General features: G+C 37.5%; 1 protein-coding gene across 1 annotated transcript in view; it reads right to left on the minus strand.

Annotated features, from left to right (window-relative positions):
- CHN2 (chimerin 2) overlaps window positions 1–27,970 on the minus strand; it is a 158,384-nt gene that overhangs the window by 74,448 nt on the left and 55,966 nt on the right. The window contains exons 2-3 of the mRNA XM_021538178.3: window positions 18,792–18,830; window positions 11,416–11,471 (exon numbers count right to left, since the gene is read on the minus strand). Coding sequence (XP_021393853.1) covers window positions 11,416–11,471; window positions 18,792–18,830 — 95 coding nt within the window. The remainder of the gene's footprint in view (window positions 1–11,415; window positions 11,472–18,791; window positions 18,831–27,970) is intronic.

Here is a 27,970-nt window from a genome sequence, read left to right on the forward strand (position 1 = left end):
TGCCAGCCTCTCAAACCTAATTGCCTCTCCCCACCCCACAAAAACCCCTTACTTGTTCAGTCTAGTTTTACATTATTTTTTACAATGTTACAGCATATCCTTCAAGGCTGTACTTGGATTTCATGTCAACACTGAGAAGAAAATAAACCTTCTTAAAATGAACTAGCTATCTGAGCTAATTCAATATATTATGTTTACATTATTTTGAAGTTTACTAAATTTCAATACACTGGGATTTGTGGCTCTTCTTCTGGCCAGGATGGTTTAGCCCTAGCATGACATATTCCCACTACAGTACAGATTACTGTATTAAAATCCCATACCACTCTGCAAGTTAACTCGTCACAGAAGTACTGGGAGCCATGCTGGCAGAAGGTGAGCATCCCCTAATGTGCCAGATTTTCATTGCAACATTGACATCCGAGCCACACTGCACTGAAGATTTCAAGATACCCTGAAGAATTCTTTCTGTGTAAGTACTACCACAGAAATAAAATAACCCTAATTTCAGAAAAAAATTAATTTCTCTTCAGCCTCAATGCACGAGACATATTTCCTTATCCAGTGGACAGAACTCAAATCTAGAAATGCTGGAATGAGTTTAGAAATCCCCCTAGGACAGCAGTTCTCGAAGTCAGAAGGGCCAGCACAGTATAACATTGTGTACTGTGGACCCATTTCAGCCACTACCTTAATACATCCATGATGAGAATATAAATATTGTTTCAGAAAGAAACAATAAGGTGGGTAGCTGCACCTGGTTCTCTGTTCTCCAAAATACAGAAAGAACAGGGAAAAAGGATCCACCAGTTAATAATGTTGGTGTGTTTACTCAGCACAGGCAGTGAGGCATTTTCCCAAAGGAAGTTTAGTCTGATATATTTTCTGTTTGGAACAATCCTAATTATCTTTCAGCAACTCTGGTTGACTGGATATAAATATGTTTTTCAGCTCAGTTTGACATAAAGAGAAATAGAAGGGTTGGAAGAGAAGCTTTCAAAGACAAGCCCAGTAAAAAACAGACTGTAAAGAAAAGGAGTTTATTGTCTGTATAGTTCAGCTTTTGGCAGATTTATCATAAGCCCACTGCAAACTTTATACCTACAATCAACAACCAAAATGGATTAAGAGAAATTGCAAGCCCCTATTAAATGGAATGAAGGAAAACTATGCTGTATTTCATCACTCCTATAAAAACCTTCTTTTTTTTTTCCTCCACATTTTTAAAGGAAAAATTCTACTTAGATCAATTAGCAATGTCTAAAATTGTCTCCAAATAGGATTAATCATTTCACACCAATGATTCTTAAGCAATTCTTTTGGAAGGGAAATATTTATCTTTCTTTTACCTTTTAACCATTTTTTTCCCTTTATTACCTTATCAGACTCTCTGGCACCAATGTTTTCAGAGAGAAAAAACTCTTGGTTTTGCAAAATGTTTCACACCACAAAGTCTGTTGCTAGTTTTGTCAGCAGGAATAGCAGCAACACAACATCGCTATTCTCCATCCAAGAACAGGCCAGATGTGGAACTTAACGTGACCCTACATAACCAAAAGATGTTTTTTCCCCTTAAGGTTTTCAGTCAATGTCACTGACATTGACATTCCTGACTATGTTTCTTGGAGTACTTTGTGTAGTGAGGGAGGAGCAAAGGCATTCCTCAGAAAGAAACCAGCAATGCCCAAGTCCCCAGCACATATTCCACCTGCACTGCCCAAGTGCCAGAAGCTGTGCAGAGAGAAAGGTGACACAAATGGTTTAAAAGTGTGCATCTCCTTTTATCAGTCAGTCACAGAGCCACGGAGACGCCAGCTTTATGGGTGGCTTTATGGATGGCACTTCAAGGATGCACATTTAGCCACAAGACAACAAGGGATTACAGTGCCTCCAGGAAAGTAGCTGGGAGCAAGATGTCAAATCCACTCAAAACACCAGAGGGTCAATGACTAGACAGATCTCTGCAGAAAAGGATCAGATCATTTTCACTATCATTTTCACGATCATAACAATCACATCATTATGGATCAATAAATGAACTTAAATCACCGTATGCTGTCTGTAGCAAAAATTGCCAAACCCAGAATGTCATACTGAGGTACAAACCCAAGAATGACAAGACACTTTAGAATAATCCTCTCCTTGTGATGTCCACTCAGAAAGTCTCTAGATGGAATACTGACTGTGGGTTCAGCACCACCTCTAAAGGACTGGAGCAAGTAAACGGAGTGAGCAGGAGTTTAGCAACCTGAAAAGACATGAAGAAAGACTAAAGAAGACAGAGAGGGGCTGTTGCAGAAAGGTACAAAGAAGGCTGCTTTCCAGAGGAAATAAATTTGTTGTCTGTGTGTTGACTAGATGTGACAAGAAGAAAGCTTAAACTGCTAAAATATAAGATAGAACTAAGAAAAAGGTAAAAAATAATTAAACACTAACCAAATAAGCAGAGGCAGTCAAGAAATCCTCATGAAGCCCTTTTCAAGGCTTTAAGAAATGAATATGCAAAGATCATTTTGACCTAGGGATAACAACATCTTGAGTTGCTTCTGGCCTTAAGATAGCAAGCCTATTCCTCTTCTCTGCCTGGACTGTTCTCAGGAGATAGGGAGAAGCAAGGAGCAGACTTGAATAGGCTGTAAAAATCACATATAAAACAACAATAACACTCTGCCCACAACTATGGGGCTCTCAGGAGAGAAGGCAACATTGAGAAGGCAAGGCACCAAGAGAGCTGTTCTGCAGGAGAAAGTCAAGCCTTCAAGTGATAAACTTGTCATCACTTAACTAAATAACAGAAGCCAGTTTAAATCCATCATCATCATAATGAAGTGCCAAATTGTGTTTGGTATCTTCTAACAAAATAATTCTGTGGAAAAATTTACAGTGCCAGGGAGAAGGGAGGAGTGTTCTTCATCACTAGAAAGAATGTAAAATAATATAAGACAAGAGTGAAGAGCACAAAGAATGTTTTTATTAACTGCTGTTCAAAGCTGCACATCTCTGCTCTGATGGCATGCTGCAACCTACATAGAAGGCAAAATGCATAATGACTCTTTTGCAGAAGGATAACACATAGCAAAGAAACACAGGAAGCTCTGCAGATGTGACTGTTGCTGCAGCACTTACTGCAGGTTGATTTCCATTCAGTCAAGGTTATTTCTACCATTTTTAAAGGCAAATTATGCTCAAATAATTTATACAATTTGTTTACTTACTTGCTTGTACCAAATTTTCAAAAGAGCTGCTTTAAGCCATCTTTTCTGAGGGTATTTTTAACTCAGGTTTGTTTCCCTTCTATGACCTTGAACAAGCTAACCAGCAGCCAATAATCAATACACCAGACAAAACACTATAAACTCCAGAAGATAACAAAAGTCTTTCCCAAAAAGGACATTTCTATTGCTACTAAAGCATAAAATATTTCTATATATGCTCAGCTCTAACAGAAAATATCAAGATTGAATAGGAAAAGAAAATAAAAATATTCTCTTATGCAGTAAGGAAAATAATGGTCCCCTGACCATGAACTAAAATAAAATGAAATAAATCTTAATCAAGGAGGCTGCTGCTAAACAGTCAGGGGACACAGGGTCAGGTTAAAACAATTTCAACAGCAAAAGCAGGAATCATCTATTTTGTTGTACTGCTTCCATTCACTCAGTAAGGGCATCATTAAATGTAAAAGGGATATCGATGTTACCCTGAATGCAGGATGAAAAATTTGAATATGACATTTAAACTATGCTCCCTTTTTTCAAGAATGATCTGTTGAGTCATTTAAATGGGAAGAAAAATACCCCCAGCAGCAGCAGATAAATGCAGTAAGCCACATCAATGCTCTGGATCCTTCTGTAACAACTGAGAAGCACTCAGGTCATTCCTATGACACATGCCATGACAGTCCACAGTTCCAAAAGATGTGTGTAACTGACTGATTTGATCATTCTGGTCTTTAGCTATATACATACATGTACAGGAAGTATAGGAAGGAAGACGGAGACATGTGGGGAGTTTCTATATTTATTAATATTAGGAAATACAAATTCATCAGTCGCTCAACACTCTGAGTTCCTGGTTTTGACTGGGGTAGAATTAATTTTTTTCACAGTGGCTGGTATGAGTCCGTATTTTCAATTTGTGATTAAAATGCATTTGATAACACAGAGAATATTTTTTACTGCTGAGCAGGGTTTACACAGAGCCAAGGCCTTTTCTGCTTTTCATACTGCCATGCTGGTGAGGGGCTGGGGTGAATGGGAAACTGGGAGGAAAAACAGCTGGGACAAATGAGCCCAGCTGGCCAGAGGGATATTCCAGGCCATGTGACATCATGCTCAATATGTAAAGTCGGGGGAAGAAGGAAATAGGAGGGAACATTTGGGGTGATGGTGTTTGTCTTCCCAAGTAGCTGTTACACCTGATGGAGCCCTGTTCTCCTGAGGAGGAGAACACCTGCCTGCCTGTGGGAATGATAAATTAATTCCTTGTTTTGCTTTGCTTGTGTGTGCAGTTTCTGCTTTCCCTATTAAATTGTCTTTATCTGAACCCATGAGCTTTCTCTTTTTATTATTCTGATTCTCTCCCTAGTCCCACTGGTGGGGCAGTGACTAAGCAGGTGCGTGGGGCTTGGCTGCTGGTTAGGGTTAAACCAGGACAGTTCCTCATTTTGAAGCTTGAAAGAAGATACCAAACACAAAGTCAGAGAGCAAAGAGAGCAAGACCCCCTTCTACAGGCACAGGGAATACTGGCCTGAATTGGAACAGGTATGTAAACCTGTACAAGCACATAGCTTTTTCACCTACACGTAGGCTTACTGATAAACTTTATCTAGGTTGAGGTATGAAAGAGGCTTTCATTTATTTTGGCTTGAAAACTTCTTATATTCAACACCATGTCTAAATAAAAAGAACCAGATTAGAAGATTGATATGTAACAAAGATATGTAAAAGGAAATAAAAATCTAGGAGAATAGCAAAAAAATCACAAACACAGACACACACACATCACACACTTCCAAGGAGTGATGGAAAAGAGCGTGAAACTTTGCAAAGATTTCAAGGAAACCCAGAGGGATAATTAGCACGTTCATCAGTCCATAAAGACAGCTACCTACAGTTTGTGCTCATCAAACAAGTTAGAGCTTGCCATCATGTTTTCCAAAAGGATGGTTTTAACTATTCCATTTCACAGTGATCAATGAATGCACATACTGGTTCATACCTCATACCTCTGATGAAGATGAGCACTAGTCTAATCTGCAAATCATAACCTAGACCATTAGTAAATCAAAACTGAGGAAAGTCAAGTGAAACAGATAAACCTCTTATAGTTTTGTTTAGCTGTAACTATTTAAATGAAATATTTACTATCATGCCTGCAGAATAATTAGGAAGCTTTCTTGTCTGTTCAGTAGTCAATTGACTGTTAAAATGAGAATGATGTGGCTTCGTCTGAGTGCTCCACAACCTCACTATTGCAGCAGAGAGAGACTGCTCATGTACTCTAGCAGAGAGGAGATTTCCTGTCAGTCACTAAAATGCCTTGGAAAAAAGCACCAGCAAATTTCTCTGATATGATGAATAAAAGGGAATTTTGGGCAAGCAATATTCCAGCCCCCTTCTTCTTCTTTCCCTTCAGCTGCAAATCACAGGCATTCTGTGGGGCAAAATTCACTGTGGAGGTACTATGGAAAAATAACATTTTTCTGTAAAATTTTAAACCCACAATTTAAATTTATGTAGAAAAACCTGCAGATAGACAATTTAGAGGGATGCTGGAGATAATATATTTTGACATTCCACAGGCCTTCTGTACCAGTTAAACTGAACACCCTTCCTGGCCTTCAAATATTCTCAGCCACCACCAGTGCAGCCAGGTTCCCAACTTCCTTGCTATGGGCTTCAGCTGAAGAACTTTTCTCCTTTTGTCAATGTCTATTCAAAACTGCTCTTTAGCTTAATTTGCCCACAGACTACTGCTGTGTCCTCTTTTTTTATATCATAAAGAGGATTATAAACAATTAAAACATCAGCAATATTATAAGAATTTGAAAATATAGGCCCCATTAAGTCTTATGTGTACAAATATTTTCATTAACACAAACAGTTTTCAGCACTGTTCTGCTCATTTTCACTTAATTGCTGGCTAATGGGGTCTCTTGGTGTGTCACTGTGTGTGTTCTGAGGTTTCTTTCTAAGGGAAAGATAATATAATATTCTGAATTATCTCAGAAAAGTTCTCAGGACTGACAGTAAAAGACACCTCATGGCAGTGTCTGACTTTTTGCAATAGAGTGATTTGAACAAGTGCCATGAAAATTCCCATTTTCTCCCATTATTTACCACCAATTTTATGGCCAATTTCAATGCCCTATTATAGCTCTCTAGTACTTCATCACAGCATAGAAATTGTTCTTAGAAAGGTGAGGGCAGAGGCAAAGAGGAAATATTCAGCTTCTAAAGGTCAGTAAGTGAGCAGAATAAGAGAATTCATGGAAGACTTATTGCAAGGATTAAATACTTACTATCCAGTCAAATAAACTATTAAATATCTAAGGCTGAATTTTAACAACCTTGCTCAAGCTTGTTTAATCACAAGCTTTTCCTAATGTACAAATATAAAGAATCGTTGTATCTGAAAGAAGGGCTGATACAAGTATCAGTATTTTTAATATTACAGCTGTTTAAATGATACTCTTCTAATTGCATAGTTCTCAGCTTGAATCCCATGCTTCAGAAGAAACTTTGGGGAGAACTGAGCAAAGAGTAATTTGCAAGTTCAGTTTTGGAGAAGTTCAATAACCCTGTATATTTGCAGCTGGTAATGCACAAGATGGCAACAGCTTTAGAGACCTGCAAGTGAACATTTAAAGAGTTATGCTCCACAAAATGCCACTATCTGTACACTTGTTTTGATAAATCTAGGTAATGGATACCCACAGGGTCAGAACAGTTTCTGACCCTCTGGATGGTTAAAGACTCTCAGCAGTACACACTAATATGCCATCATTATTTTAATCTCTTACAATGACTTTAGCAAAAAGGAAAAGGGATTTTTTTTTTCAGAGAACAGTCTCCCTTTTGTAATCATACTTGTTTTTAGTCAAGAAACCATAATTTTTATGCTGTAAAGGCAGAAACAATAATCTCTCACTTCTGACATAACCTATTTGGAATTCAGAATGACAAGGAAGGCAATTAACTGACATTTTTCTACACAATAATATAAGTTAGGGCTCTAAGGCTTTGTCTACACTAGGGAAATTTAGACAAGTTTCTCAGTAATGCTGACACTGGCTTGGCCAAGGCACTGTTAGGAATGTGGAAGGTCTAATGCAGACAAATTCACCAGCCTCAAAAATTGCTATCAGCAATTAAGAACTTCTTGGGAAAAAAATGGGAATACCATTCACAAGTATGAATATTTCTACACAAATAACCCAAGAATCCATGAGTAAGACTCATTCCTTCTTTGAAAAAAAATGTTGAATGTGCCTATTGTTTAACCAAAAATAGTCCAAGGTAATGTCACCCTCCTTCCTTAATTCTTTTACTTTATTAAAGCCTCCATTCCTTAAAAAGATATTTTAACTTTGAATAATCTACTCCTGAAATACTTATTAAAATTAGGAATCATTGGCATGTTCCTTTTGAATAAAACAAAGAAGTGGAAAGCTTGAGTTATTTTCTGAGAATATAATTTTTTCATAAGCATTTCTATAGAATAAACTTTAAAAGACACCTTATAATATGACTTCCTCACAATATGGATGGGATTCTTTGGTGCCTATCACCACACCACTCAATATTTAAAAGCTACTCCTCCACCTGAGCAGCGTTTTTAAACAGAACTTTTTCTATTTAAAAGCTAAATCATTAAAACACTGCTAGAAGGAATATGGTTACAAATGAGGATATTGGCAGAAATCCAATGTTATTGGGAAGGTAGGATATTCACACTATTCCGCTGCCAGTGGTGATTAATTAAAAGATGTTGGATACCTGAAGCCTGAATGGTTCATTCAATATGATTCCCACTGCTTTTGCTGACAAGATATTTATGCAACCAAAAGAAGAAAAGGCAAATCATGATAGCAAAGCTCAAAGACACAAAGATATAAATGTTCATGTTTTATTTACAGTCCCAGCTTCTAGTCTGGCGGTTCACATATCAGGAGAGGTGATTTCTCTCTCCGCAGTACAGTTTATCAAGAAATTTGCATAAATTAGTTGGTAGAACTGCAGAGATCTGAGGCTAACCCTTGTGACTATGGAGCAACAGAGAAGTAATGGAAGAGCAAATGAATGTGGAGACTGTGAAAGATGACAATGGAAAAGACTGAGAATGATGAAACCTATCATTGTTTATGTGTTGTTACAGATTTGGTTTGCAGCAGATGCTTCAATTTCCTTGCAAACAGTGTAAAATTTGCCAGTTATGAAAGACATCTTCCCACAAGCATAAAGTATTTCAAATTATTTGAATTTTTTAGATTAGTTTGAATTAGTTGGAATACTATATTACACATGGGAACACCCTCAGCAAAGTCCACCTCCTATAAAATGCACATGGAGAAACAAATCTTCTCTCTCAGCCACACATCCTGCTGACACCTTCTCTCCAGATACTGGATAAGCATCATTTAGTTGTGTACTAAATAACTAATAATAGTAATTTCCAATTAATTATTATTAATTAATAACCAACACAAAATTAGAATTTGAGATCTTTCTATGTAACTAGCAAACTCAGTATTCATAAAACACAATTTTTAGTTAAGCAATCTGTAAAATCATCAGATGACAGTGAAATCAAACTAAAATTGAGAAAAATAACCCCAAAACATCCACCTTACAGACTGTATACTAAGAAAAATGTAATAGGTGCCAGAGGAACAGAGTCCTGAATTTCCTCTCTAAAATAATATGTGATGCTCTATAAAACCACAGTGTAGTTCTACTTTATAATATAAACTGATAATATGAACCACATATTTGTGCATACTGACATCTTCTAAGTATCAGGACATCACATCTGCCCCACCTTTCCAGCTATATGCAAAAATAATGCACACCAGCAGTGTCAAAGTGGATTTTTGGCTCTTGGGTCAGAGAATCCGTGTTTCTGGCAATTAGGCTGTGAACATATACAACTGAGCTACACAAAGATTCAAAATCCAAGTAAAAAGAACCAAAGATCATATCTGTAGGAATTCATATTCAGCCCCTAAACAAAGTCTCTGTATTTTCAGCTGTTTAACTAACTTAAGACAAAATTCCAAACAACTCAAAATAGGACTGCAGTCTATGAAGTGAGCAACTGAAAATGGCTCATTAGTTAGAACCAAATCCAGACTACACAAAACAGACATCTTTTGCTTATTTTGTCGTGTCCTGCTACGTCAATTATGTGTTTATTTAAGTACTAAGACCTTAGCTTCTTTCTGCAAATCTTTGGAGGTGACCTGAATAGGCACTAAATATGTATGGTCTTTAAACATCAGGTAAAGAGGATAACTTCTGTTGTACACAACATGGTCTTGGAGTTCAAAGAATTAAGTTGGATACAGCACACTGGTAAGGAGTTCACAGCTGCACATTCACTTCCCTTGTGTAGATAATCTTTCTTCTAGAACAAGAATAAAATTGCTACAATACTTTGGCTATTTTACCTTGATTCACATTTTCTCTCATGGAGGCAAAATAGAAAATGCTTAAATTGGAGCTAGCATAATATATTTTGGATTAAACTTTTACAGATTAACTTGTTTTTCCACAACGATGAGTTCATATTGTAGACATGGTTTTCTAAGCATTCAGTGCTTACTAATCAGCTTTTCTAAAGACAAGTCCTTCCTCAAAAGTAGTCTCAATATGAAATAAGTAATAGGATATTGGTAAAACAGATACACTATTATATCAAGAAAAGAAACTCCTCTAAGGCTGTGCTGTAAGAAAACGAATTGTTTACTTTAATTTTGTTCCTTAAAAAAGTTATATTTAACTACACCATGACTAGTTTGATATCTCTTATGTGATATTAATTCAGTAAAAAGCCTTACTGTCCTCTTTAAAGAATACCAGCCAGAGAGACCTAACTGTCCTTTGCTTTGCATGAGGATTTCAGAGAGGAAGGTGTTGATAAAACCTGTCAGCACATGTGCACTGAAGTCCCAGAGGGCTTCTTCTCCCCAACCCTTGTCTTTGACAGGGAGAAAGGATGACACAAGGGTTCACCCACTCTGGTGTTTTGCTTGTCCTTCTTAGCATCCTGTGTATATGTCTTGAGACCATCCCAAACTGACAGGACTTGAAGACTGAGGCCAAGAGCCTATTCTCCCATCCCTGCAACTAGTAGAGGGCACTTGAGAGAAATATGCAGGTTTTTTTGTTTTCTTAGTTAAGGCTCTGGGTAGACTCAGGTAAGCTGTACTCAATTCCTGGGTTTGTAATTTATTTTCTTGATGAACCCAGGAAGCACCCGTGCCTTGCTACAAAGCCTCCTGCCTCACACAGAAGGGTTTTGAGACAGTATGTAAGTGTCTGAGAGGTGCTAGGACTCTGCTTTCATGGGCACATAGTGTGGGAAGCAGGACAGAGCTCAGGATGATGCCCAGGAGTAGGGCTGAACATCACACTGATGAGCTGCCGTTTCTATCTTCCTGCACATCATCTTTTACACCCTGTGCAACCACTTCATGTGTTTAGTACTTCTACTGCTAGTATTGCTTGTCTATTTGCACAGAATTTGTCCCTGACCTTATAGGAGATAAAATTATTGCAGTTTTTTTTTGATTGAGCAGAGACATCTACATGTTTTCTGTTACTACTATGCCATGCAGGGTGATGAACTGACATACTAAAGCAAGTAGAAATGGAGAAATAAATACAGAAGAAGAAAACAAGGGGACAAGATGACTCAGCCAGCCCTGCAGCCCCGCAGATTTCTAAATATTCTGTAATCTTCAAAGTCTCTGTGAGAGAATGGAGCTCTCTGGATATCATTTCAGTATTTTAACTTGAGCATAGCAGTTGGCAGAAAGCATTCAACAAACTGAAGCTCTGTGTATCATGTTGAAACATATCACACAGATATTACCATGCAGATGCAGGAAGAAAAATACACCTTCATGACAAGGAAACTCAAAACTTTAGGTAGTACACAGAAAAGCATACTAAGCAATGATGGGTAAATACTTGTCTAATGAAGATGCTTCTAATGGTAGAATGAGGCTGCCATTCCTAATTAGCAAATATCCAGCTTTAATTAATCAACTTTAAGGGAAATTATTATATAAAATAATGGCATAGAAAAGTTAAAGCAAATAACACCCACAGACTGTACAAAAGAGGTTTTGGTGATCATATGTTGCTGACAATTCATCAGATATAACAAGGTAGAGCAAAAGTACTGACCTCCCGAGGACAGATGATTCTCTTGGGACGTGGTGCCTCTTGTTGCAGTTGATACACTGTCAAACACAAAAATGTGCAGATCATTAGAAGATGGCAACATGCACAAACTTTTATTCAGATGAGTCTTTTTAGCCAGGGGCTGCAGAGAAAAATGCAAATGTAAAGACAATGACAGCAAAATGAGGTGTTTCAGTGTGTCTAAGTAATTTATATGAAAATTGGTTGTTGACTGGCAAACTAACTGAAGTGATCAATGCTTTAACTGTTAGAAGTATTATCCTTTTGTACTGGTTTTTACATTTCTATATCAGGGAACACTAGCCAGAAAGACATACTTTTTCAGGATAAAATGCCACTTTTGCATATACCATGCTGTAACAACCCAAGAATAGATTATTTACCAGTAACACTAGCAGTTTTTTGAATAGGCCAAGAAAAAGTTCAATACCTTTGAATGGGCTCATCACAATCTCATAATTTATTTCAAGATATGCTCGCAATTACTAAAGAACAAGCAAACATTCCTTTCAGAGCAATTATGTCCTATTCAAATGGCCCTGGATCAATTTTGCAAATCTTCTGAGGGCTGCAGGAGAGAGACCTGAGGCTAGGGGTACTTGCTGCCTGGCCCCCAGACTCTTCATTGCATGTATTTAATGAGATCCTCTCCCTCCCTTCCACTCCAGAGTCGTGAGAAGAAGCTGACATGCAATGACAGTAATCAATTCCAGCACAGACAGACTGTCTCTCCGTAACTCCAGTAAAAATCCCAGAGGTTTGGATTGCCTCCCTCGAGAAAGGCCTTCTGTATGCTGACCTTCTTGTATTTGGAAAGATCATATCGTGCCCGTGAATTTTTTAAAAAGACTGAGTTTCCAGGACACGTTCATTCACAATGCTAGTGAAGCTCAGAATTATGCCCTGGAAGGTGGTAGATTATGGGAGGAATAGAAATGTCTCTAGGTTTGATAAACACAGAAGCCTATTGCAGAAAGTGAATTGAGGTTAGTAGCCCTCAGCACCTTTTCCCATCTTCTGCACCTTCCCTTTAAATGGGGCTAGGAGCAAGGAAATCTGGAAAGTGGGGAAATCCTCAGCTTGCACCCAAGTCTGTCACACAAACTCAGTGGGACGTGAAAGCTTTGGGGGTTCCTGCTTTCTACTCACATCAAAGTGGAAAAATCCATAACTTCTTTAACCAATCCAGCCTTCATCCCTGGTTCCTTGGAGAGGCACAGAAAGACAGCTCATAATTTCTTATATTCCCTACCAATTTTATTGCTGGATGTAATCCAGCTCTACATTTCTACAAAGGTTTTGGATTTACTCTGTATCATTCAGCTCTGTCAGATCTCCTGCTACTTTTACACAAGATTTATGGTAACTTGATAATATTTTGATAACTCCATGATAAATATGGTCTTTTTTACCTCTTGTAATTATGTGACTAAGATTCAAACACTTCCGCTCTTTTGTGATCAAACGACTTGTTTATCTGAATAAATTGTCAAACAATGCATGAAAATTTTGTTCAAAAACCAGAGATTGGTTTTTAAACCTCTAATTATTCTGGAGCCCAATATCATGATTTTAGAATTAACTTCTGAATGTCTGATATGACCATAACCACTGATTGAGCAAGTTAATGATGCTAAATACTAAACACATCCAAGAGGAAAATAACAGTTTTTTTCCTTCCCCCCCATTTCCAGTGGAGAGAAGGAACTCTAAGGATTCCAAATATGGCAAGATTATGACTGCTTTTCATTTAAAGTAAATTATCTATTTCCCCAATTAATTAATTTGAATTTTAACTGAAAAATCATACTTCATAAAAATTCCATTTTTCAATAATCAAATCTTTTAAACATAGACTGACATGGCAAATTAAGCTAGTGGAGTTTCTAAGAAAGCTTTGATAAGAGTGATGTAAAACAAGTACGTCTGAAGAACACACAGGAAGCCTGCCTTGTGATGTACTACATTTTTGAGATACAAAAAAAGCAAAGAGCTCTCTAAAATGACCAAGAGGATCTCTGAGGCTGACAACACCAAAGAAACAATATGGGGAGAAGAGTCAGCATTTCACAAAACAAACGAAGGAATGATTAACAGGAAAGGGCAGATACAGACATGAAAGACCTGAAAGCAAAGACAAAAAACTGGATGTTTATAGGATGTAGTGGGATAAATCAGTGCAAGGATTCATGATGAGTGCAAGGAAGACAAATCATCTTAACAACTGCATTTTGAATAGAGTGGAGAAGGTTGCTGTCATTCTCAGAGAGAGGTGGGTAATTAATCTGTGCAATAATATGAACTGAGAAACATATCTGATTTAGAAATATATCAGAAGAAAACATAGTAAGATTATAACTATATAAATAAATAATTACAAACTATAAGCTAATATATTGGATGAGAAATGGCCCAAGCATGATCAAGATTGAAAATGCTGCAAATGGGAAATGGTTTCCTCTGAAGGACAAAAAATTCAGATTTGGTCATATTAGCTTTAAATTGATAGTCATTAAACTGACAAAAAGACAAACCAGTGGAACAACTGGAGGGAGATAGAGAACCATTAGCTGGAGGGAGAGAAAAGAGACTGGGAGCAGAGAAAGGACTGAAACCACCAGTGGCACTGTGGTAAGGGACATCGAGCAGCTCAGAGGGAAACAAACAACAGAGAAGGGCTGGACAGACAGAAACACAGCTGCCAAGGATTCCCAGTAAGGACATACAGCAAGGCAGGGGTGGAAAAGGTAAAACAACAGTGGCGGTTCAGTTAAGTGGAAAACAAGGAAGGCAGTGTCTCCCAGACTAAGGCATTAAGGAGCAAAGCCAGTGCGACCCTACCAAAAGCTGTGTTTTCCTTTAGAGAGGTCTCTGCTGTTTCTGCTTCAAAAGATTGCCATGAGAAAACCTGCTAATGGGCTTTGAATACAGTGCAGTATTATGGCTAAGGTGACTTGAGAAAAATGTGCCCTACAGCTAAGTTGCAATGAGCACAGACACCTCATTAAGTGACCTCATTTTCAGAAGTGCTGAACATCCTGCAGCTCTGCCTGATCTCATTATACACTTTTTCCAAAGTGCTGGGCACTCGCACTGAGGCTGACATTGCTGAGACCCCAGCACAGTCCAGGGAATGGTCAGAGATTCAGAAGGCAAACATCCCTCACCTACTTGCTCAAATGGCAAACACTCCTTGCCTTTCTACCTCATTTTCCCATTTCTGAAAACCTTAAAAGAGAATTCAATGTATAAAACCATGGTTAAGTGAAATAATAGGAAAAAGCCCACACATTTAATGCAATGGCAAGCAGTGATTGACATCTGACCCAGTCAATTCCAGCATTTAGAACTGACAGGCAGGTTACAGACAAACCCACTGTGATCATAAAAAAGATGACACTCGAACATAATGATGCATTATTATTTTCGCTCTAAGAAAATTAACCTTATAAAAAGTCAATTGCATGCAAAAATCAAATGTATTATTACTGCTCTCAGAGAACTGCATCAGACTGGGAGTGGTTTTTTGTTCAGCATCAGATGCAAATGAAATGCACAGTAACAATACACACCAATATTAGGCAAAAATTCAGCACTGCAACAGAAAAATGCAGTATCTTCTATTTGACCCTTGAACACCTTTATCAGGTTCATACTTTAGATAGCTTGCCAGCATTCAAAGTATCATAGTCACACTGGAACTTGCAGCTTTAACAAAACTTAAATTTATTATTGCATTACTTGAGGAACATTTCTTTGAGATGTAAAGTAGCTGGTTAGAATATATCTTTCTCTCTTTTGTTCCTGTTAGAGCACGAGTCTTGTCTCAGGGGATTAAATAGGGAAATTCTACAGTATGTTTTAGGAAGAACTGTCTAATTCCAAAATCTAATCTGCCTAAGAAACAAAGGGGTCACATGCAAAAATCAGCACTTACTCCTTTTCTGCCAGGGAAGAATGACTATCACCCATTTCTTCATACTTTTTTTTTTTTTTTTTCATTCTGCAGAGTGTCAGGACCTCAAGCTTTCTCCTTTAACTCACCTACGATGAGTGCTCAGTGATGCTCCAGCAGAGAGGAAAAATTCCTATCATTGCTTTTATAAAGCAGCAAGGAAACACAGCCTTCTGTCTCAGAATGTTTCGCAGAGTTCCTGTTTTACCTCCTCAGCCTGATCTCAGTCAGGCATTTCTTATCCTTGTGCTAAGCTTGAACAATATGAGCTGTCCTATTTCTGCAGGATTACTCACATGCTTAATTAGGAACCTAAGTGCCTGGCTGAAACAAAGACTTAATTTCTAACAAAAATGAGTCTCAGACACTGTGCCTATTATTTGATGGAGGACAGAAGGCAGGGAAACTTCGTGAGGAGCTGAAGCATGGCATCAGCTGATGCTCTGTGCCTTGCCACTTTGCTTCCCACCAACACACTCATCTTGAATAATGCAAACAAACATTGAAGTGGCATTGACACATGACTGACTCAGCACATGCCAATCTCAATGGGCTAAAAAGAGGAAAAGAGTGGTTTTACATCTCTTCAAAATTCAAGCACATACATGCTGAGGTTGGCAACCAGCAATAACAATGCTCTTTCAGTCAAACAAATGGCCTGCTCCTCCCGAGAAGCAGGTAAGGTAAGCAGGTTGTCCTCAAAGAGGCCAGTGCAGTACTGGAGCAGGTTGCCCACAAAGGTGGCAGAGGCTCTACCCTTGCAACTTTTCAGGACTCAGTTATGTAAAGCCATGGCTGCTCTGCTCCAGAGCCAACAATAGTCATGCTGTGAGTGGAAAGCCAGATCAGCTCACCCCAGAAGCCCTGCCAGCCCACATTCTGTGATTCTTATCTTCATTTATTTACTACCTCACTGATGGTAAAATGGCAAAATACCATTTTCTATAATACTTCCAACATATGGCAGACTACAAAAAGAAATCTGTTATTGGAACAATGTAAGAAATCTGTTATTTGCTGATCTGCTTCTCAGGTAAAAATGAAATCAAACACACTGCCTAGAGACTGCTGGCTGCTAGAAACTTTCCAAACTTTTTCGCAGGTCCCTTCCTGATAATATAAAATAATTCTTGCCATTTTTTTTTTTGGTAGGTGTTCTGGGGCTATCAGAAAAAGTCTGAAAGACTTTGTGACCTGTGAAACCTATGTGAAATTCTAACAATTCCTCATAAGCAAGTGAGGATCTTCTGCATTAGAAGTGTTCATGTTTTCCAAATATACCTGAATCAAATTTTTACATTATGTCAAAAGAGTAAGGCTTGATCTGAAAACTGCTGCACTTTGATTAGTATTTGTCCATGGACACGTGCAACACTGTTTATATGAATGCTTTGTTGGAATAAACAGGAAAATCTGCCTTTGTTTAGAAGCTAGAATTGAAGCCTTGATCTTGATGTCAGTAAAAGTCAACATAGTCACCTAAATTTATCCAGGACTTAAAATAAAAAATCATAACTGTATGCAAAGTATCTCACTAGTATGTTAGCAATCTTTAAAAATCACTAGGGAAAATACATTGAAAATAATTTTTAAATAGGCAGTTGACCCAAAGTGCTAAGCATGAAATATATATGTTAGTTAAAACTGTCATGAGATAGGACAGCAGATGGAATCGTAGACAAGCACTATTGCTGGACATAATCTCTATAATTAATTTACCAGATCAGAATTCTTGTGGAGTAAAGAAGCATACATTCACCTATCATTGCAAAGAAAAATGTGTATCTGTGGCTAAGCAGTCTCAGGAGTAAATCTTTCTAAGCTTAAACTATTTTCTGCCTTTTGGAGCTGTGCAACTTTTTCCAAGGTCACTCACACATGGAGTTTAGACACTGAGGCCATGATTTTGTCATTACCACAATATTGGCATCCTACATATAGTAGAATAGGAAATTATATCTTCATAGTCTATTCATCCATTCTGGTTGCATTGGGTTTATTTTTTTCCATTTAAAAAATGTTTCCTTGGACTACATATAAGCTATCAGATAAAAGTAACCAAACTTTATCACTGCATGTAGTGATCCATCTGCTGCACAACTGGTGTAACAAAGAGCAGGTAAGTAAAGGTATGTTCTTATTTCCTGACGTTTTAATGAAAACTTACTGCTTAAAAAGGAAGTATCTGTCATTTGAAATGCTAGTCTTCTCAGAGTCAGTGGGAGCTTTTTCATTGATTTTAAGTAAGCCAGATTCTTCTTTTTAAAAAAATTCTCTCAACTTTCTGCTTCTTTTCAAGTACTCAGCAAAGAATGCTGAAATGGTCCAACACTCCTGCAGACTTTTTAAGAGGTTTCTCTTACATGCTCAAAACATTACAACAACAACAACAAAGTATCTAGAAAACAGTATTCTGAGAAGCAAGTTCTGTAATTTAATGGCATATTCAAATTTTGGTTGAAAAAATCCCAGTCCATTCTGGGGCAGAATGTCATTCTCAGGTAACACAGAGGTAATATCTTTGAAGTCAGCAAGACAGTTTAATGTGCATGTAAGTGAAGCCAACAAGTTTATTCTAGTCTTTAAAATTACACATGTACATTCATGTAGCTACTGTGATCAGTGTGTTTTTGTAGTTGCACTTTGGTAGGGGCATTGTACTGAATTTGCCACAATAAAAGAGAGAACTTTTACTTAGGATAGCTCTGTATCTGAAAACAAAAATACTAAAACAACTCGCTACACCCAAAGCTACACTCTTATTAAAGTTCCAGGTAGCATTTAAAATAAAAAGATCTAATTTAAAGGCTATCCTTAATAAGGGATTTAAAAGCCAATATTTGTCTTAGATCTGTGCAACTCTATTAGAAAATACGTTTGGAACAAAGCAAAAGAGCATAAAATATGCACTTCTGCACTGCACTCTATGTAAATGATTTTTCTAAAGGCAGACGGGAAGGTTCAAAGAGCTGATAATGCTGTCTCCAACTTCTAAACCACCACTTCAAAAATCAGCTTCTATTGCTAAGGATCAAAAATATTATTATCTTGAAGTGATTTGGTGACCCATATAAAAAGACAAGTATTTTCAAGCTTGACCTTTAGTAAACATACAAAGCATTAACCTCTACCTCTGAAATCCTTTCTGAGAATCTCAGCAGAGAAACCATGAAACCCAGGAGCTGCACACTTGTAAGACAGTGGAGAGAAACTGGCACACATAATCCTGCTGCCTTTGTTCTGTGGAAATCCATAGAAGTTCAGGTTTTGCTGCTGTCCCATAGAGTAATTTGTACAAGCATCTAATAAATGTATGTCTTCCTTCCAAACAAAAAAGGAGAAAATACTTAACACTGACACCTTGGTAAGGTGCTAAGATTACTCAAATTGATTGTATACTCACAGTATGATTTCCATATTGGAGGCTGGTATTCTTCAGCATCTAAAACAGAAACAAAAAGGGAGAAAGAAATCAGTCATTTGGCCACTGGGTCAAACTGTCAGCATGCATTTTTCTGCTGAGAGACCTCTTCTTGTCAGCAAAATTCACATTTCTTTCCCAAGAGAGATGATAGCCTATTTACAGTGCAGTTTGCTATGTGAGAGAAGAATACAAATTTCAACCACTTGTGGATCCAATGGGCTTTTCCCAAATTATTCAACTGTAAAACAAATTATTTTTTTACCGATTTGCACTACTCACCAGTATTTTAAAAATAATTAACTGGACTAATAACTACATTATTTATTTGTTTACCTGGCATGATAAACAGATAAATCACTACAGGTTTTCAATGTGGTTTCTAACCCCACTAGTAAGACTTGAAAATGAGCATAAATGAATAACACATGCAGGGGCTAAAGAGATGCACAGCTCAGGTTGGACTTGGATGCACAGACCTGACAGCATCAATGAAAGTCAACTACGCTTCTTGAACCCATATGTAATTGGCATATTTTCCAGAAGCTGAATCAACAAAAACAATATGAAAAATATAGGAAAAGGAAAGACTACAAAACCTGCCATTACAAACAGGTTACATTATTCTAACATTATTGACTAAATGGGCACAAAGAGTTGGTATTTTTTCCTAGTGACCATTCCACAGGGAGGTTTCCAGCTCTCTAGGAGAAAGCAAATTGCTGTAACCTACAGAAATCCCAGCAGGAGCCAAGCTGGAGCAGAAGGAGCAACGCCAGTGACAAAGGGTGGGGTACTGGGTACTAGTTTGGCTCTGAACTGTCATGCTGCCAAAAACTTTAAAGTAATTTACCATGGGTATGTCATTAACTTGCCAAAACTGTGCAGGTTAATTAAGGTATTTGTTATTTACTAAACTTCTACTTAAGTTATGCTAATACAGTTCAATTATAGTTGCATAGCTCATGCTTCTTGTCTATTTACATATATACAACTACTTTAAATATATCCCTGCAAAAGCCTGTTTACTAGGAATTTTAATCACTAACTACCATCTGCCATTTTTAACTCTATTGTTTTAGAAGATGATAAATCCAGCAACAATCACAGTTACTGCCTGGAAGAGCACCCTGCCACAATTTATAGATCTATTGACTGGGAAACCCATTCAGTTTCAGTTTCAACTGAATCCACCTCTCAACTCGAGCAAAGTTCAAAATGTTCCCAGACTAACAGAGTTATACTGTGCTGTGGCAATCCAAGAGTAATTAGCTTGCAAGTTCATTATGCAGAAGACTTATTTTAAATTGTATGAGGCTATTCATGAGATGAATGAAATTTATCCATAAAAGAAATAATTTTTTTATCTTCTCAAATTTTAATAGTATTATGTCACTATTTTTTCCCCCCAAACATCTATTGCTTCACATATAGTTTACCACAACACCATAATATTGTGTATTAAATTCTTCTGTCAATACTTCTGTGCACTGCAAGAGAATTTTGGAATTTCCTTCTTCACTTACTATATTTTTCCAATAGAAGAAACACTGAGATAATGCAAATATCTTATTATCTATACTTGTGACTTCAGATAAGGAAGTAAAAGGGGGAGAAACAATGAAAAACCAATGAGTATTAGTTGTTGCTTTAGTCTTCCAAATTAATTAAAAAGTGCACAGTAAATTCAACAGTGAAAGCTGATGTACAAATGGCCATAAAGTGATTCATTAGTTGGAGACAAACTAATAGTGAGGAAACACTGTAGCCAAATGGAGATTTATCCAGGAGATAAATCATAACACAAAACTCCCAATGATTGCATTTGATTTGTCACAGTTATGAATCTGTCAGCCCTGGAAAGTGTGGACAGAACTATTCCTCAATAGCTAAAATAATTCTAAAAGACAGCACACTGAGAGGAAACCCACGTGTCACCAGTGCCATGTTCACCATTACTGGTGAGGTACTGCCACATCCTCTGCGATGCCTTCAGCTGAAAGCATGTCCCTAAATCACAGGAACAAAATGCCATAGTGATAGTACTTATAGAGTTTATTGTCAAGCTATTTGATGGCATCCATTTGTAGGGAAATAAAGAATAATTAGTTTAAATACAACTTGGAGACAAGGGTCATGGTTGAGGATCAAGGAGATGTCTAATGGAACCCAGATAGAAACATCTTTCTTCCTTTGTGGCAGGAAGATGCTGAACCCCTGTTTAAACAAGTCTCATCCTTCTATGGTAAAGTTTTAGGACTCCCATCCTGGTTGACTAGGTTAGACTGAACTCAACCATTCTTAAGTCTGAGGTCAAAAGAAGAAAATCTTGCCTGAGCAGATTTGATAACTATTATTGCCCTTTTTGAAATTTCTGTTTTTCTGTATTTTGTTTTTCCTCTGTATTACACAGCAGCTTTACTCATTAAATTGTGTTCCACTCTCCATCATGAAACTTTGAACAGCAGTTCTGGCTCACAGAAATTAACAATACAAGTTTGGGTGGTTGGCTCAGTTACTACAAGTCACCTCTACACACAGCTTGTGTTTTCAGTTCTGCACATGGTAACAGTCTCAGCAAGGACAACAAACCTCAGTTTTGAGCCACTTAGCAAAAATCAATCAATCAATCAATCAATCAATCAGTCAATCAATCAGACTTGGCACAAATGACAAATTCCCTGCATTGATGTCTCATGAAATGATATCCCTCATATGAACTTTGATCGTAACGACTATCAAAGCTGTGACTGGCAGCGTGGGGAAAAGGGTTCACTGAGGTACTCTCAGGTGATAAGACAGGGTCTTTCCTATTGCTCTTTTCTTGAAAGGTTCATATTTTCTACAGTGACTCCTTGTCTAGATTCAGAAAATGTGCCAGCTAAGGTTGAAAGCAGTTGTCAAAGGAGAAACTCAGATCACAAGATGAGTAACAGCTCTGAAAAACCCAACAAAATATCCCAATGTCATCTGTGACATACTTTTATGAATGTTAGGATAAGAAAGACTCCCTGTAAAAGAATTACAGAATGTCCAGTTAAGGTATTTTTAAAATTCTTTTAAGTTTTCTAAAAACTGTATCATAAATGACCTTGGCAAAACCACAAAACCTGCAAAGACTAGAACTGCCAAAAAAACCATGAGAGAATTCCACAAATAATATTACAGGCAATACTGTTAACTAAAAGCTTTGAATCATATCGACTAGGAAAGTGAATATTTATTAAGCCTAAAGAAGTACTAGAAGTCTGTATGCTAAATAGAAGGGCAGAAGGAATGCAGAATGCTGACTCTTGAGGAATATTACAGCTATGAGAAGGTTTCTCATAATGCAAAATTGACAAAATAAGATATTGGAGAAAATTGTCAAACCAAAAATTATACTTGGAACTGGAAAATGGGACTAAGGAAAAAAAAAAAGATTTTTCTTCACTTTATTTGCTTTACTCTTCACAGAGCAGAGAAGATGAAAAGGATCTTAGGAAAAATACTTTCCTAAAGCTGATGGAACCCTTAAAGCTGAGTAAGTGTAGAAAGACTAACAGTAATGGGAGGACTGAAAAGTTGGCAAAGCTTTAAGCAGACAGATAAAAATTAAAACTACGTAAGATTTTTTTTTAAAGCAATGTGAAGACAGAATACAGTATTATTGCCAATAGCGGGCAGTAAAGGGTTAATACATTACTCAGAGCCATTATTAAGCAATTTCTTAGAAATGATCTTATATTAAGTATATTGCAAGTAAATTCATCCATGGACTTCAACCCTTGCTCTTCACTGAGCCTGGCCCTGTACCAAAGCGACACCTTTCTGGATGTAGTTGTGAAAGACAGAAATGACAGAATTGATTTTTACTACTTCCTTGTACTTTGTGAAAATGATCATGCAATGCCAACATGTGGGTTTGTGCTACCAGCACCAGGTCTGATATGGCTAAAGCAGATCTAATAAGAAACTAAGTTCAAAATGATTCTCTGACTATCATGACTGGTAATGCACTGAAAAACATAAACTATTTTACAGGAGAGCCCACAAATCACACCACATTAATCAAATATTTATTACTTATAAGTGGTATTTCTAAGCATAAGGAAAATAGCAACAAATATCCATACTATAGCTATATGCCATGCCCAGTTCTAAAAAGTATTAGTGATTCCAATGACAGTACAGAGTAAAGCAGACTAGCAGCAGGACAGCTACCAAAGGGGAACTGTCATTATTTGCTGATTTCTTATAGTCTCTATGAAAAAAGAGTAAAGCTTTTCTTTTTTTGCCTTTGTCCTTACTAAAGGATTAGAAAAAAATATTTTGCAGTTCACCTTGGAAGAACTGCCTCAGCCTGGATTCTCTGCCACCATTGTCTGAATTTTGGACTTCCTTTCCAGTAAGAACTAATTTTAAGACTATGACCTGCATGTGCAAGGAAAGACAGTTGTGTGTGAGGAAAAGCCAATCTGGAAGCCACTGGTTTACTGGCAGTGTGCAGATAAATGATTCACCGGATGAACAAGTCTAGTTACTAATTTTTTAATCTTCTACTGTTATTTTAGGACTAAGACTAATAATTATGAGTGTTTTAATGCCCTTTGTATATTTCCTTTAAAGAGTTTTTCACAGGTTTACCACGTACACTTTCATATTTATTGCTTTGTTTCCAAAACATTAAGTTAGCATATATTATTAAATAGATTTTTCTGATTTTTATATATGTAATTATATATAGAATAGAAGACTGCTTGGTAAGAGCTTCTGTGAGAGATAAACAGTGTTTGCACTCTTTATGGACATGGTTTTTTTCAATATTTTTCTTGGCCACTGAATGATTAGGGTTGGAAGGTACCTGTGGAGGGGATGTTACCCAAACCCCCTTCTCAAGCATAGCCACCTATAACCATGTCCAGACAAGTCCTGAGTATCTCCAAGGATGGAGACACCACAACCCCACTGGGCAACCTGTGCCAGTGTTTGGTCACACTCACAGTGAAGAGGTATTTCCTGATGTTCTGACAGAGCCTCATGTGTTTCATTTTTGTGCCCATTGCCATTGGTAATGTTACTGGACACCACTGAAAAGAGCTGTTTTTGTTCTCTTTGCACCCTCTCTTCAGGTATTTATACACTTGGATAAGATTTCCCTGAGCCTTCTCCTCTGCAGGTTGAACAGTCCCAGCTCACTCAGCCTTTCCTGATAAGAGAGTTCCTCCAGCCTTGCAAAGCCTTTGTGGCCCTTTATAAGAATCTCTCCAGCCTGTCCACAGCTCTCACACACTGGGGAACCCAGCACTGGACACAGCAATCCAGTTGTGGCCTCATCAGCACTGAACAGATGGGGAGAACCACCTCCCCTTTGACCTGCTGGCAGTGATGCTCCTAATTGCAGCCCAGGATCCCACCAGCCACCTTCAAGGGAAGGATACATTGCTGGCTCATTTTGAACTTGGGGTCCAACAGAACCCCCAGGTCCTTTTCTGCCAAGCAGTTATCCAGGTGTGTGGTTCTTGGCATACACACCTGGATGGAGTGGATTCAGACTAAAGTGAATGGAGACTTAGTGGATTGAGACTAAAGTGAAAGAGTAGTAAGGGGGCTTCTTTAGGGGGCACCAGTTCTTTTCTGACACATAAAACATAGATCCATTCTTTGGTTTCCACTCTGTGATTAGAAAAATACGAATTACAGCAGTTTGTTTTTTTCTTATCTGATCCCCTACTGGCTAATCTTATCCTGGTGAAGGGCTGGTTTAATTTATTTTGCCCTCTCAACAATTAATATACACACATACACAACTATGTCACTTTGCAGTCATTTTGCAAACTACTTTAAATTGAGATGTTTTTCTATGTTTGATGGCACTCATTTGGGATATACTTTGGACATCATGATGCCTTCTATTACATATGGTAACTACCCTGACAGACACATCTAACCACTCTAAGAAAGAATATTCTCATTTTCAAAGTTGCAAATGATCATACTGTCAAATAAGTCCCCCACTCTAAATCCTGAAAAGTCACTGCTACTGTGAAGAGGAAAATTACCTCTCTTGCAATTAATAATTAGCATGGCACTGTTGAAATATTTCAGCATGTCAAAAACTCTGTTTAATGTTTCATTCAGAATGAATAGTTGCCCATGGAGGAGCGAGCAGTTGCCAGCTTTATCACTGAACTTTCTCATCACAAGTACATGGACAGCTAAAATATGGAATGAGATTTCAGTTCTTGTCTTAATGAGGCACTTTAGCTTTCAGCATAAGGTACAGAAATGATCAAATTGTTTACTTGCAACACAGTTCATAATTGGTGTATTAATTCATATGATGGGAGCTTCCCACTGTGCTGTTCTCTCCTAAAAAAATAAAAATCAGCAATAGTGTGTAATTTAAATGTCAAAAAAAGCTCACAAAAGGGTGGAGTTCTCCCTCACACAGCAATTAGACTGAAACAGTAAGCTGTTAATAACCACAATATAAATTGACAGCTATTTTCTATCTTTTCCTTTTGCCTACCACAAACTTGCTATTAGAAGCCACTGCTCTGAAGGTAGATCATTTAGCCAGTTCTATGAATCAGGGTCATTCCAAATTGTGTTCTCTCCTGCTTTTGCTTCAGATTTCAAAACTGTATCTTTCCACTCACAGACAGGTGGTCAGTCCCTGGTTACTCTTGTTTAATGCATGTGTCTGTTTTACTAAAATGCAGGTAAAAGATCATGCAAACAGGCAAACCTGATAATTTAGAAGAGTTACCAAGTATCAAATAAAATATGAGTTTGAAGTATGTGAGTTATTAGAGATGTACTCCAGCAGATCACAGGATATTTGAATGTTTTAAATCCACAGCTAAACTGGTATAACAAAATTATAAGGAGCCATGGGTCTTCTGTAGTGGGTGAGTGGTGTTCAGCTAGCTATGACCATCAGATTGGATCAATATCCCATTAATTAAAAAAATCTGCCTCTCTATTCTGCACATATTTAAATATAATCAAAAGCATTGAAAATATAATTTTAAATTTGGAAGTTGAGAAAGAATAATCAGAGTTCTCAATAGGAATAGAAGAAGTGGAAAAGGGAAGGGTATATCTGTACAGTTCTAATTTTCAAACTCTCTTTAGGAGTCTAGTCTTTCTTAGGGCCCAGAAAATAGAATTAAACAAGCTCTTCCAGAGTGCAAATCCAAAAAGTTTACAGAGATCTAAGCAAGCTGATAAAAATGTTCCCAATGCTTTAAATATTTCCTGGGAAATATGCAAGATTTAAGAATGCAGAGGAGTAGTCACACTACCTAATCTTAGACAGGTAAGTCCTTTTAAATGCTGAATCACACTGATTCTATTTCCCTTGGATAGCATTTAAGAAGCTCCATAATCTAAGTGTTCTGAAAGGTTTTTTTTCCCCTGGAGCAATAATGAAGTATTTCCCTATATAGATTATTAAAGATTGGTGTCTAAAAACTAGAAAGGTGGACAATGAAAAATCACCAAAAGTATCTGCATCCTTCATTGTCAAAATTATTTAGGAATAAGCACATGACATGTATTAAATTAAATCACATTACCAAACCTCCTATCTTGCACAGATATACTTTAGCTTCTAACTAATGACCAGTTAGTTCCTGGCTGAAAATCAAAACCAGATAATCAGCTGGCATATCTGAGCATAGTTCTGATCCAGTAATTTTATCACTGTATAGGATATGGCAACACATTTCCAGTTTTTACTTACTGCATCCTAAAACCCATCCCCCACAGCCTTCCAGCCAGTGATCCCTGGACTCAGCAAAGCAGTTCAGGCATGGTAGGAAAGAGCATATGACAGAAGTAGCTACAAGTTATAATAGCTACAATAATGCCAAAAATGGCATTAAAATGGTCATCATTAAGTATTTAAATTAGAACATTTATGTTGAAGTGTTGCCAGCACATTCCCAGTTCCAGAAATTCACTCATACATTGACATGATACCCCTTTATCTGGCTTATCAAAACAACCAGCACATTCCCTGAAAACTTATTAACCTTTAGCAAAGTCAAAATCATTGCTTTTGGTAACTCTGTTATTTTTGACATGAGTCATTTTATCATCCCTCTAAGCAGGGTACAAGTGTCTGTCTGTTCAAGGATGTGAGGTGGTTCTAGTCCTGCAGCTGACTGTGGTGGCTGTTCATTTGCTTTTAGGGATCATCCCCACTGCCCCATGTAGCTCTGCATTTGCCCCTCTCTGGATACAAAAGTATAAGCATTTCTCACTGGAAAGACTGAAACTGCATACTCGAAATGGAAATCCACAGGGGATGTGCATATTCCAGGAACCTTAATGAACTCTGTGGCCTAAAGAAACCTTCAAGCCTTGGAAACCAGAGATGAGAACTATCCTGTCATTTAGAGCAGGCATAATGATTTGCAGAAGAATAAAATCTTAGCAAATAATAAGATTTTACTTTGGCTTGCTTTTCAGGTCCTGTAGTATTGCTGCAGCATTTGCATCTCTACATTAAAACACGAAAAACAGGAAAAACACCACCCACCTGCAAAACATATTTATCATTCCCACAACTCCTGGATAAAACTTGGAATAAATTGGACTACTAGGATAAGAAGCAGCACTGTACCTATATACCTCCCCTATTAGAAAAATGTGACACTATTAATCACATTCTTTGGAGGGCAGTTTTATGTAAGTGTATCAACTACCTTCAAGGCCAGTTAAATTATTTTTTTATGTGAGGTTAGTCTCTGAATCTTCAACTTTTCTAAGAAAACAGGTTTTCTTAGAAAATAAGGCCAGGTATTACTGAGGCACCCACTTTCTCATCATGTATGTTGTGCAGTTGGACAAACACTTCACAGATGTATTCCATTCTATCATCATCCATTATTTAACTGATCTCCCACTACAGCTGCTCCTGCTCTTACTACTTTGCACCTAAATACTGGAGAATAGTTGACCTTAAAATTCAGTTCCATGATAGTATGTTTACACTGAGAAGAACCTTATGTCTTAGGAAGATCTATATAACTACACCTTCTTCTCTGCATTATTAGCCATAAAATGATTACTACCTGTACTTAAAATACTATAATGGAGTATTTGTCCACAGAGGAATATGGTTTATGTATTGTTTCCTTACTTAGGAGGAATTTTAATTGCCTTGTGGA

Source organism: Lonchura striata, chromosome 1, assembly GCF_046129695.1.
Source record: "Lonchura striata isolate bLonStr1 chromosome 1, bLonStr1.mat, whole genome shotgun sequence".
Taxonomy (NCBI): domain Eukaryota; kingdom Metazoa; phylum Chordata; class Aves; order Passeriformes; family Estrildidae; genus Lonchura; species Lonchura striata.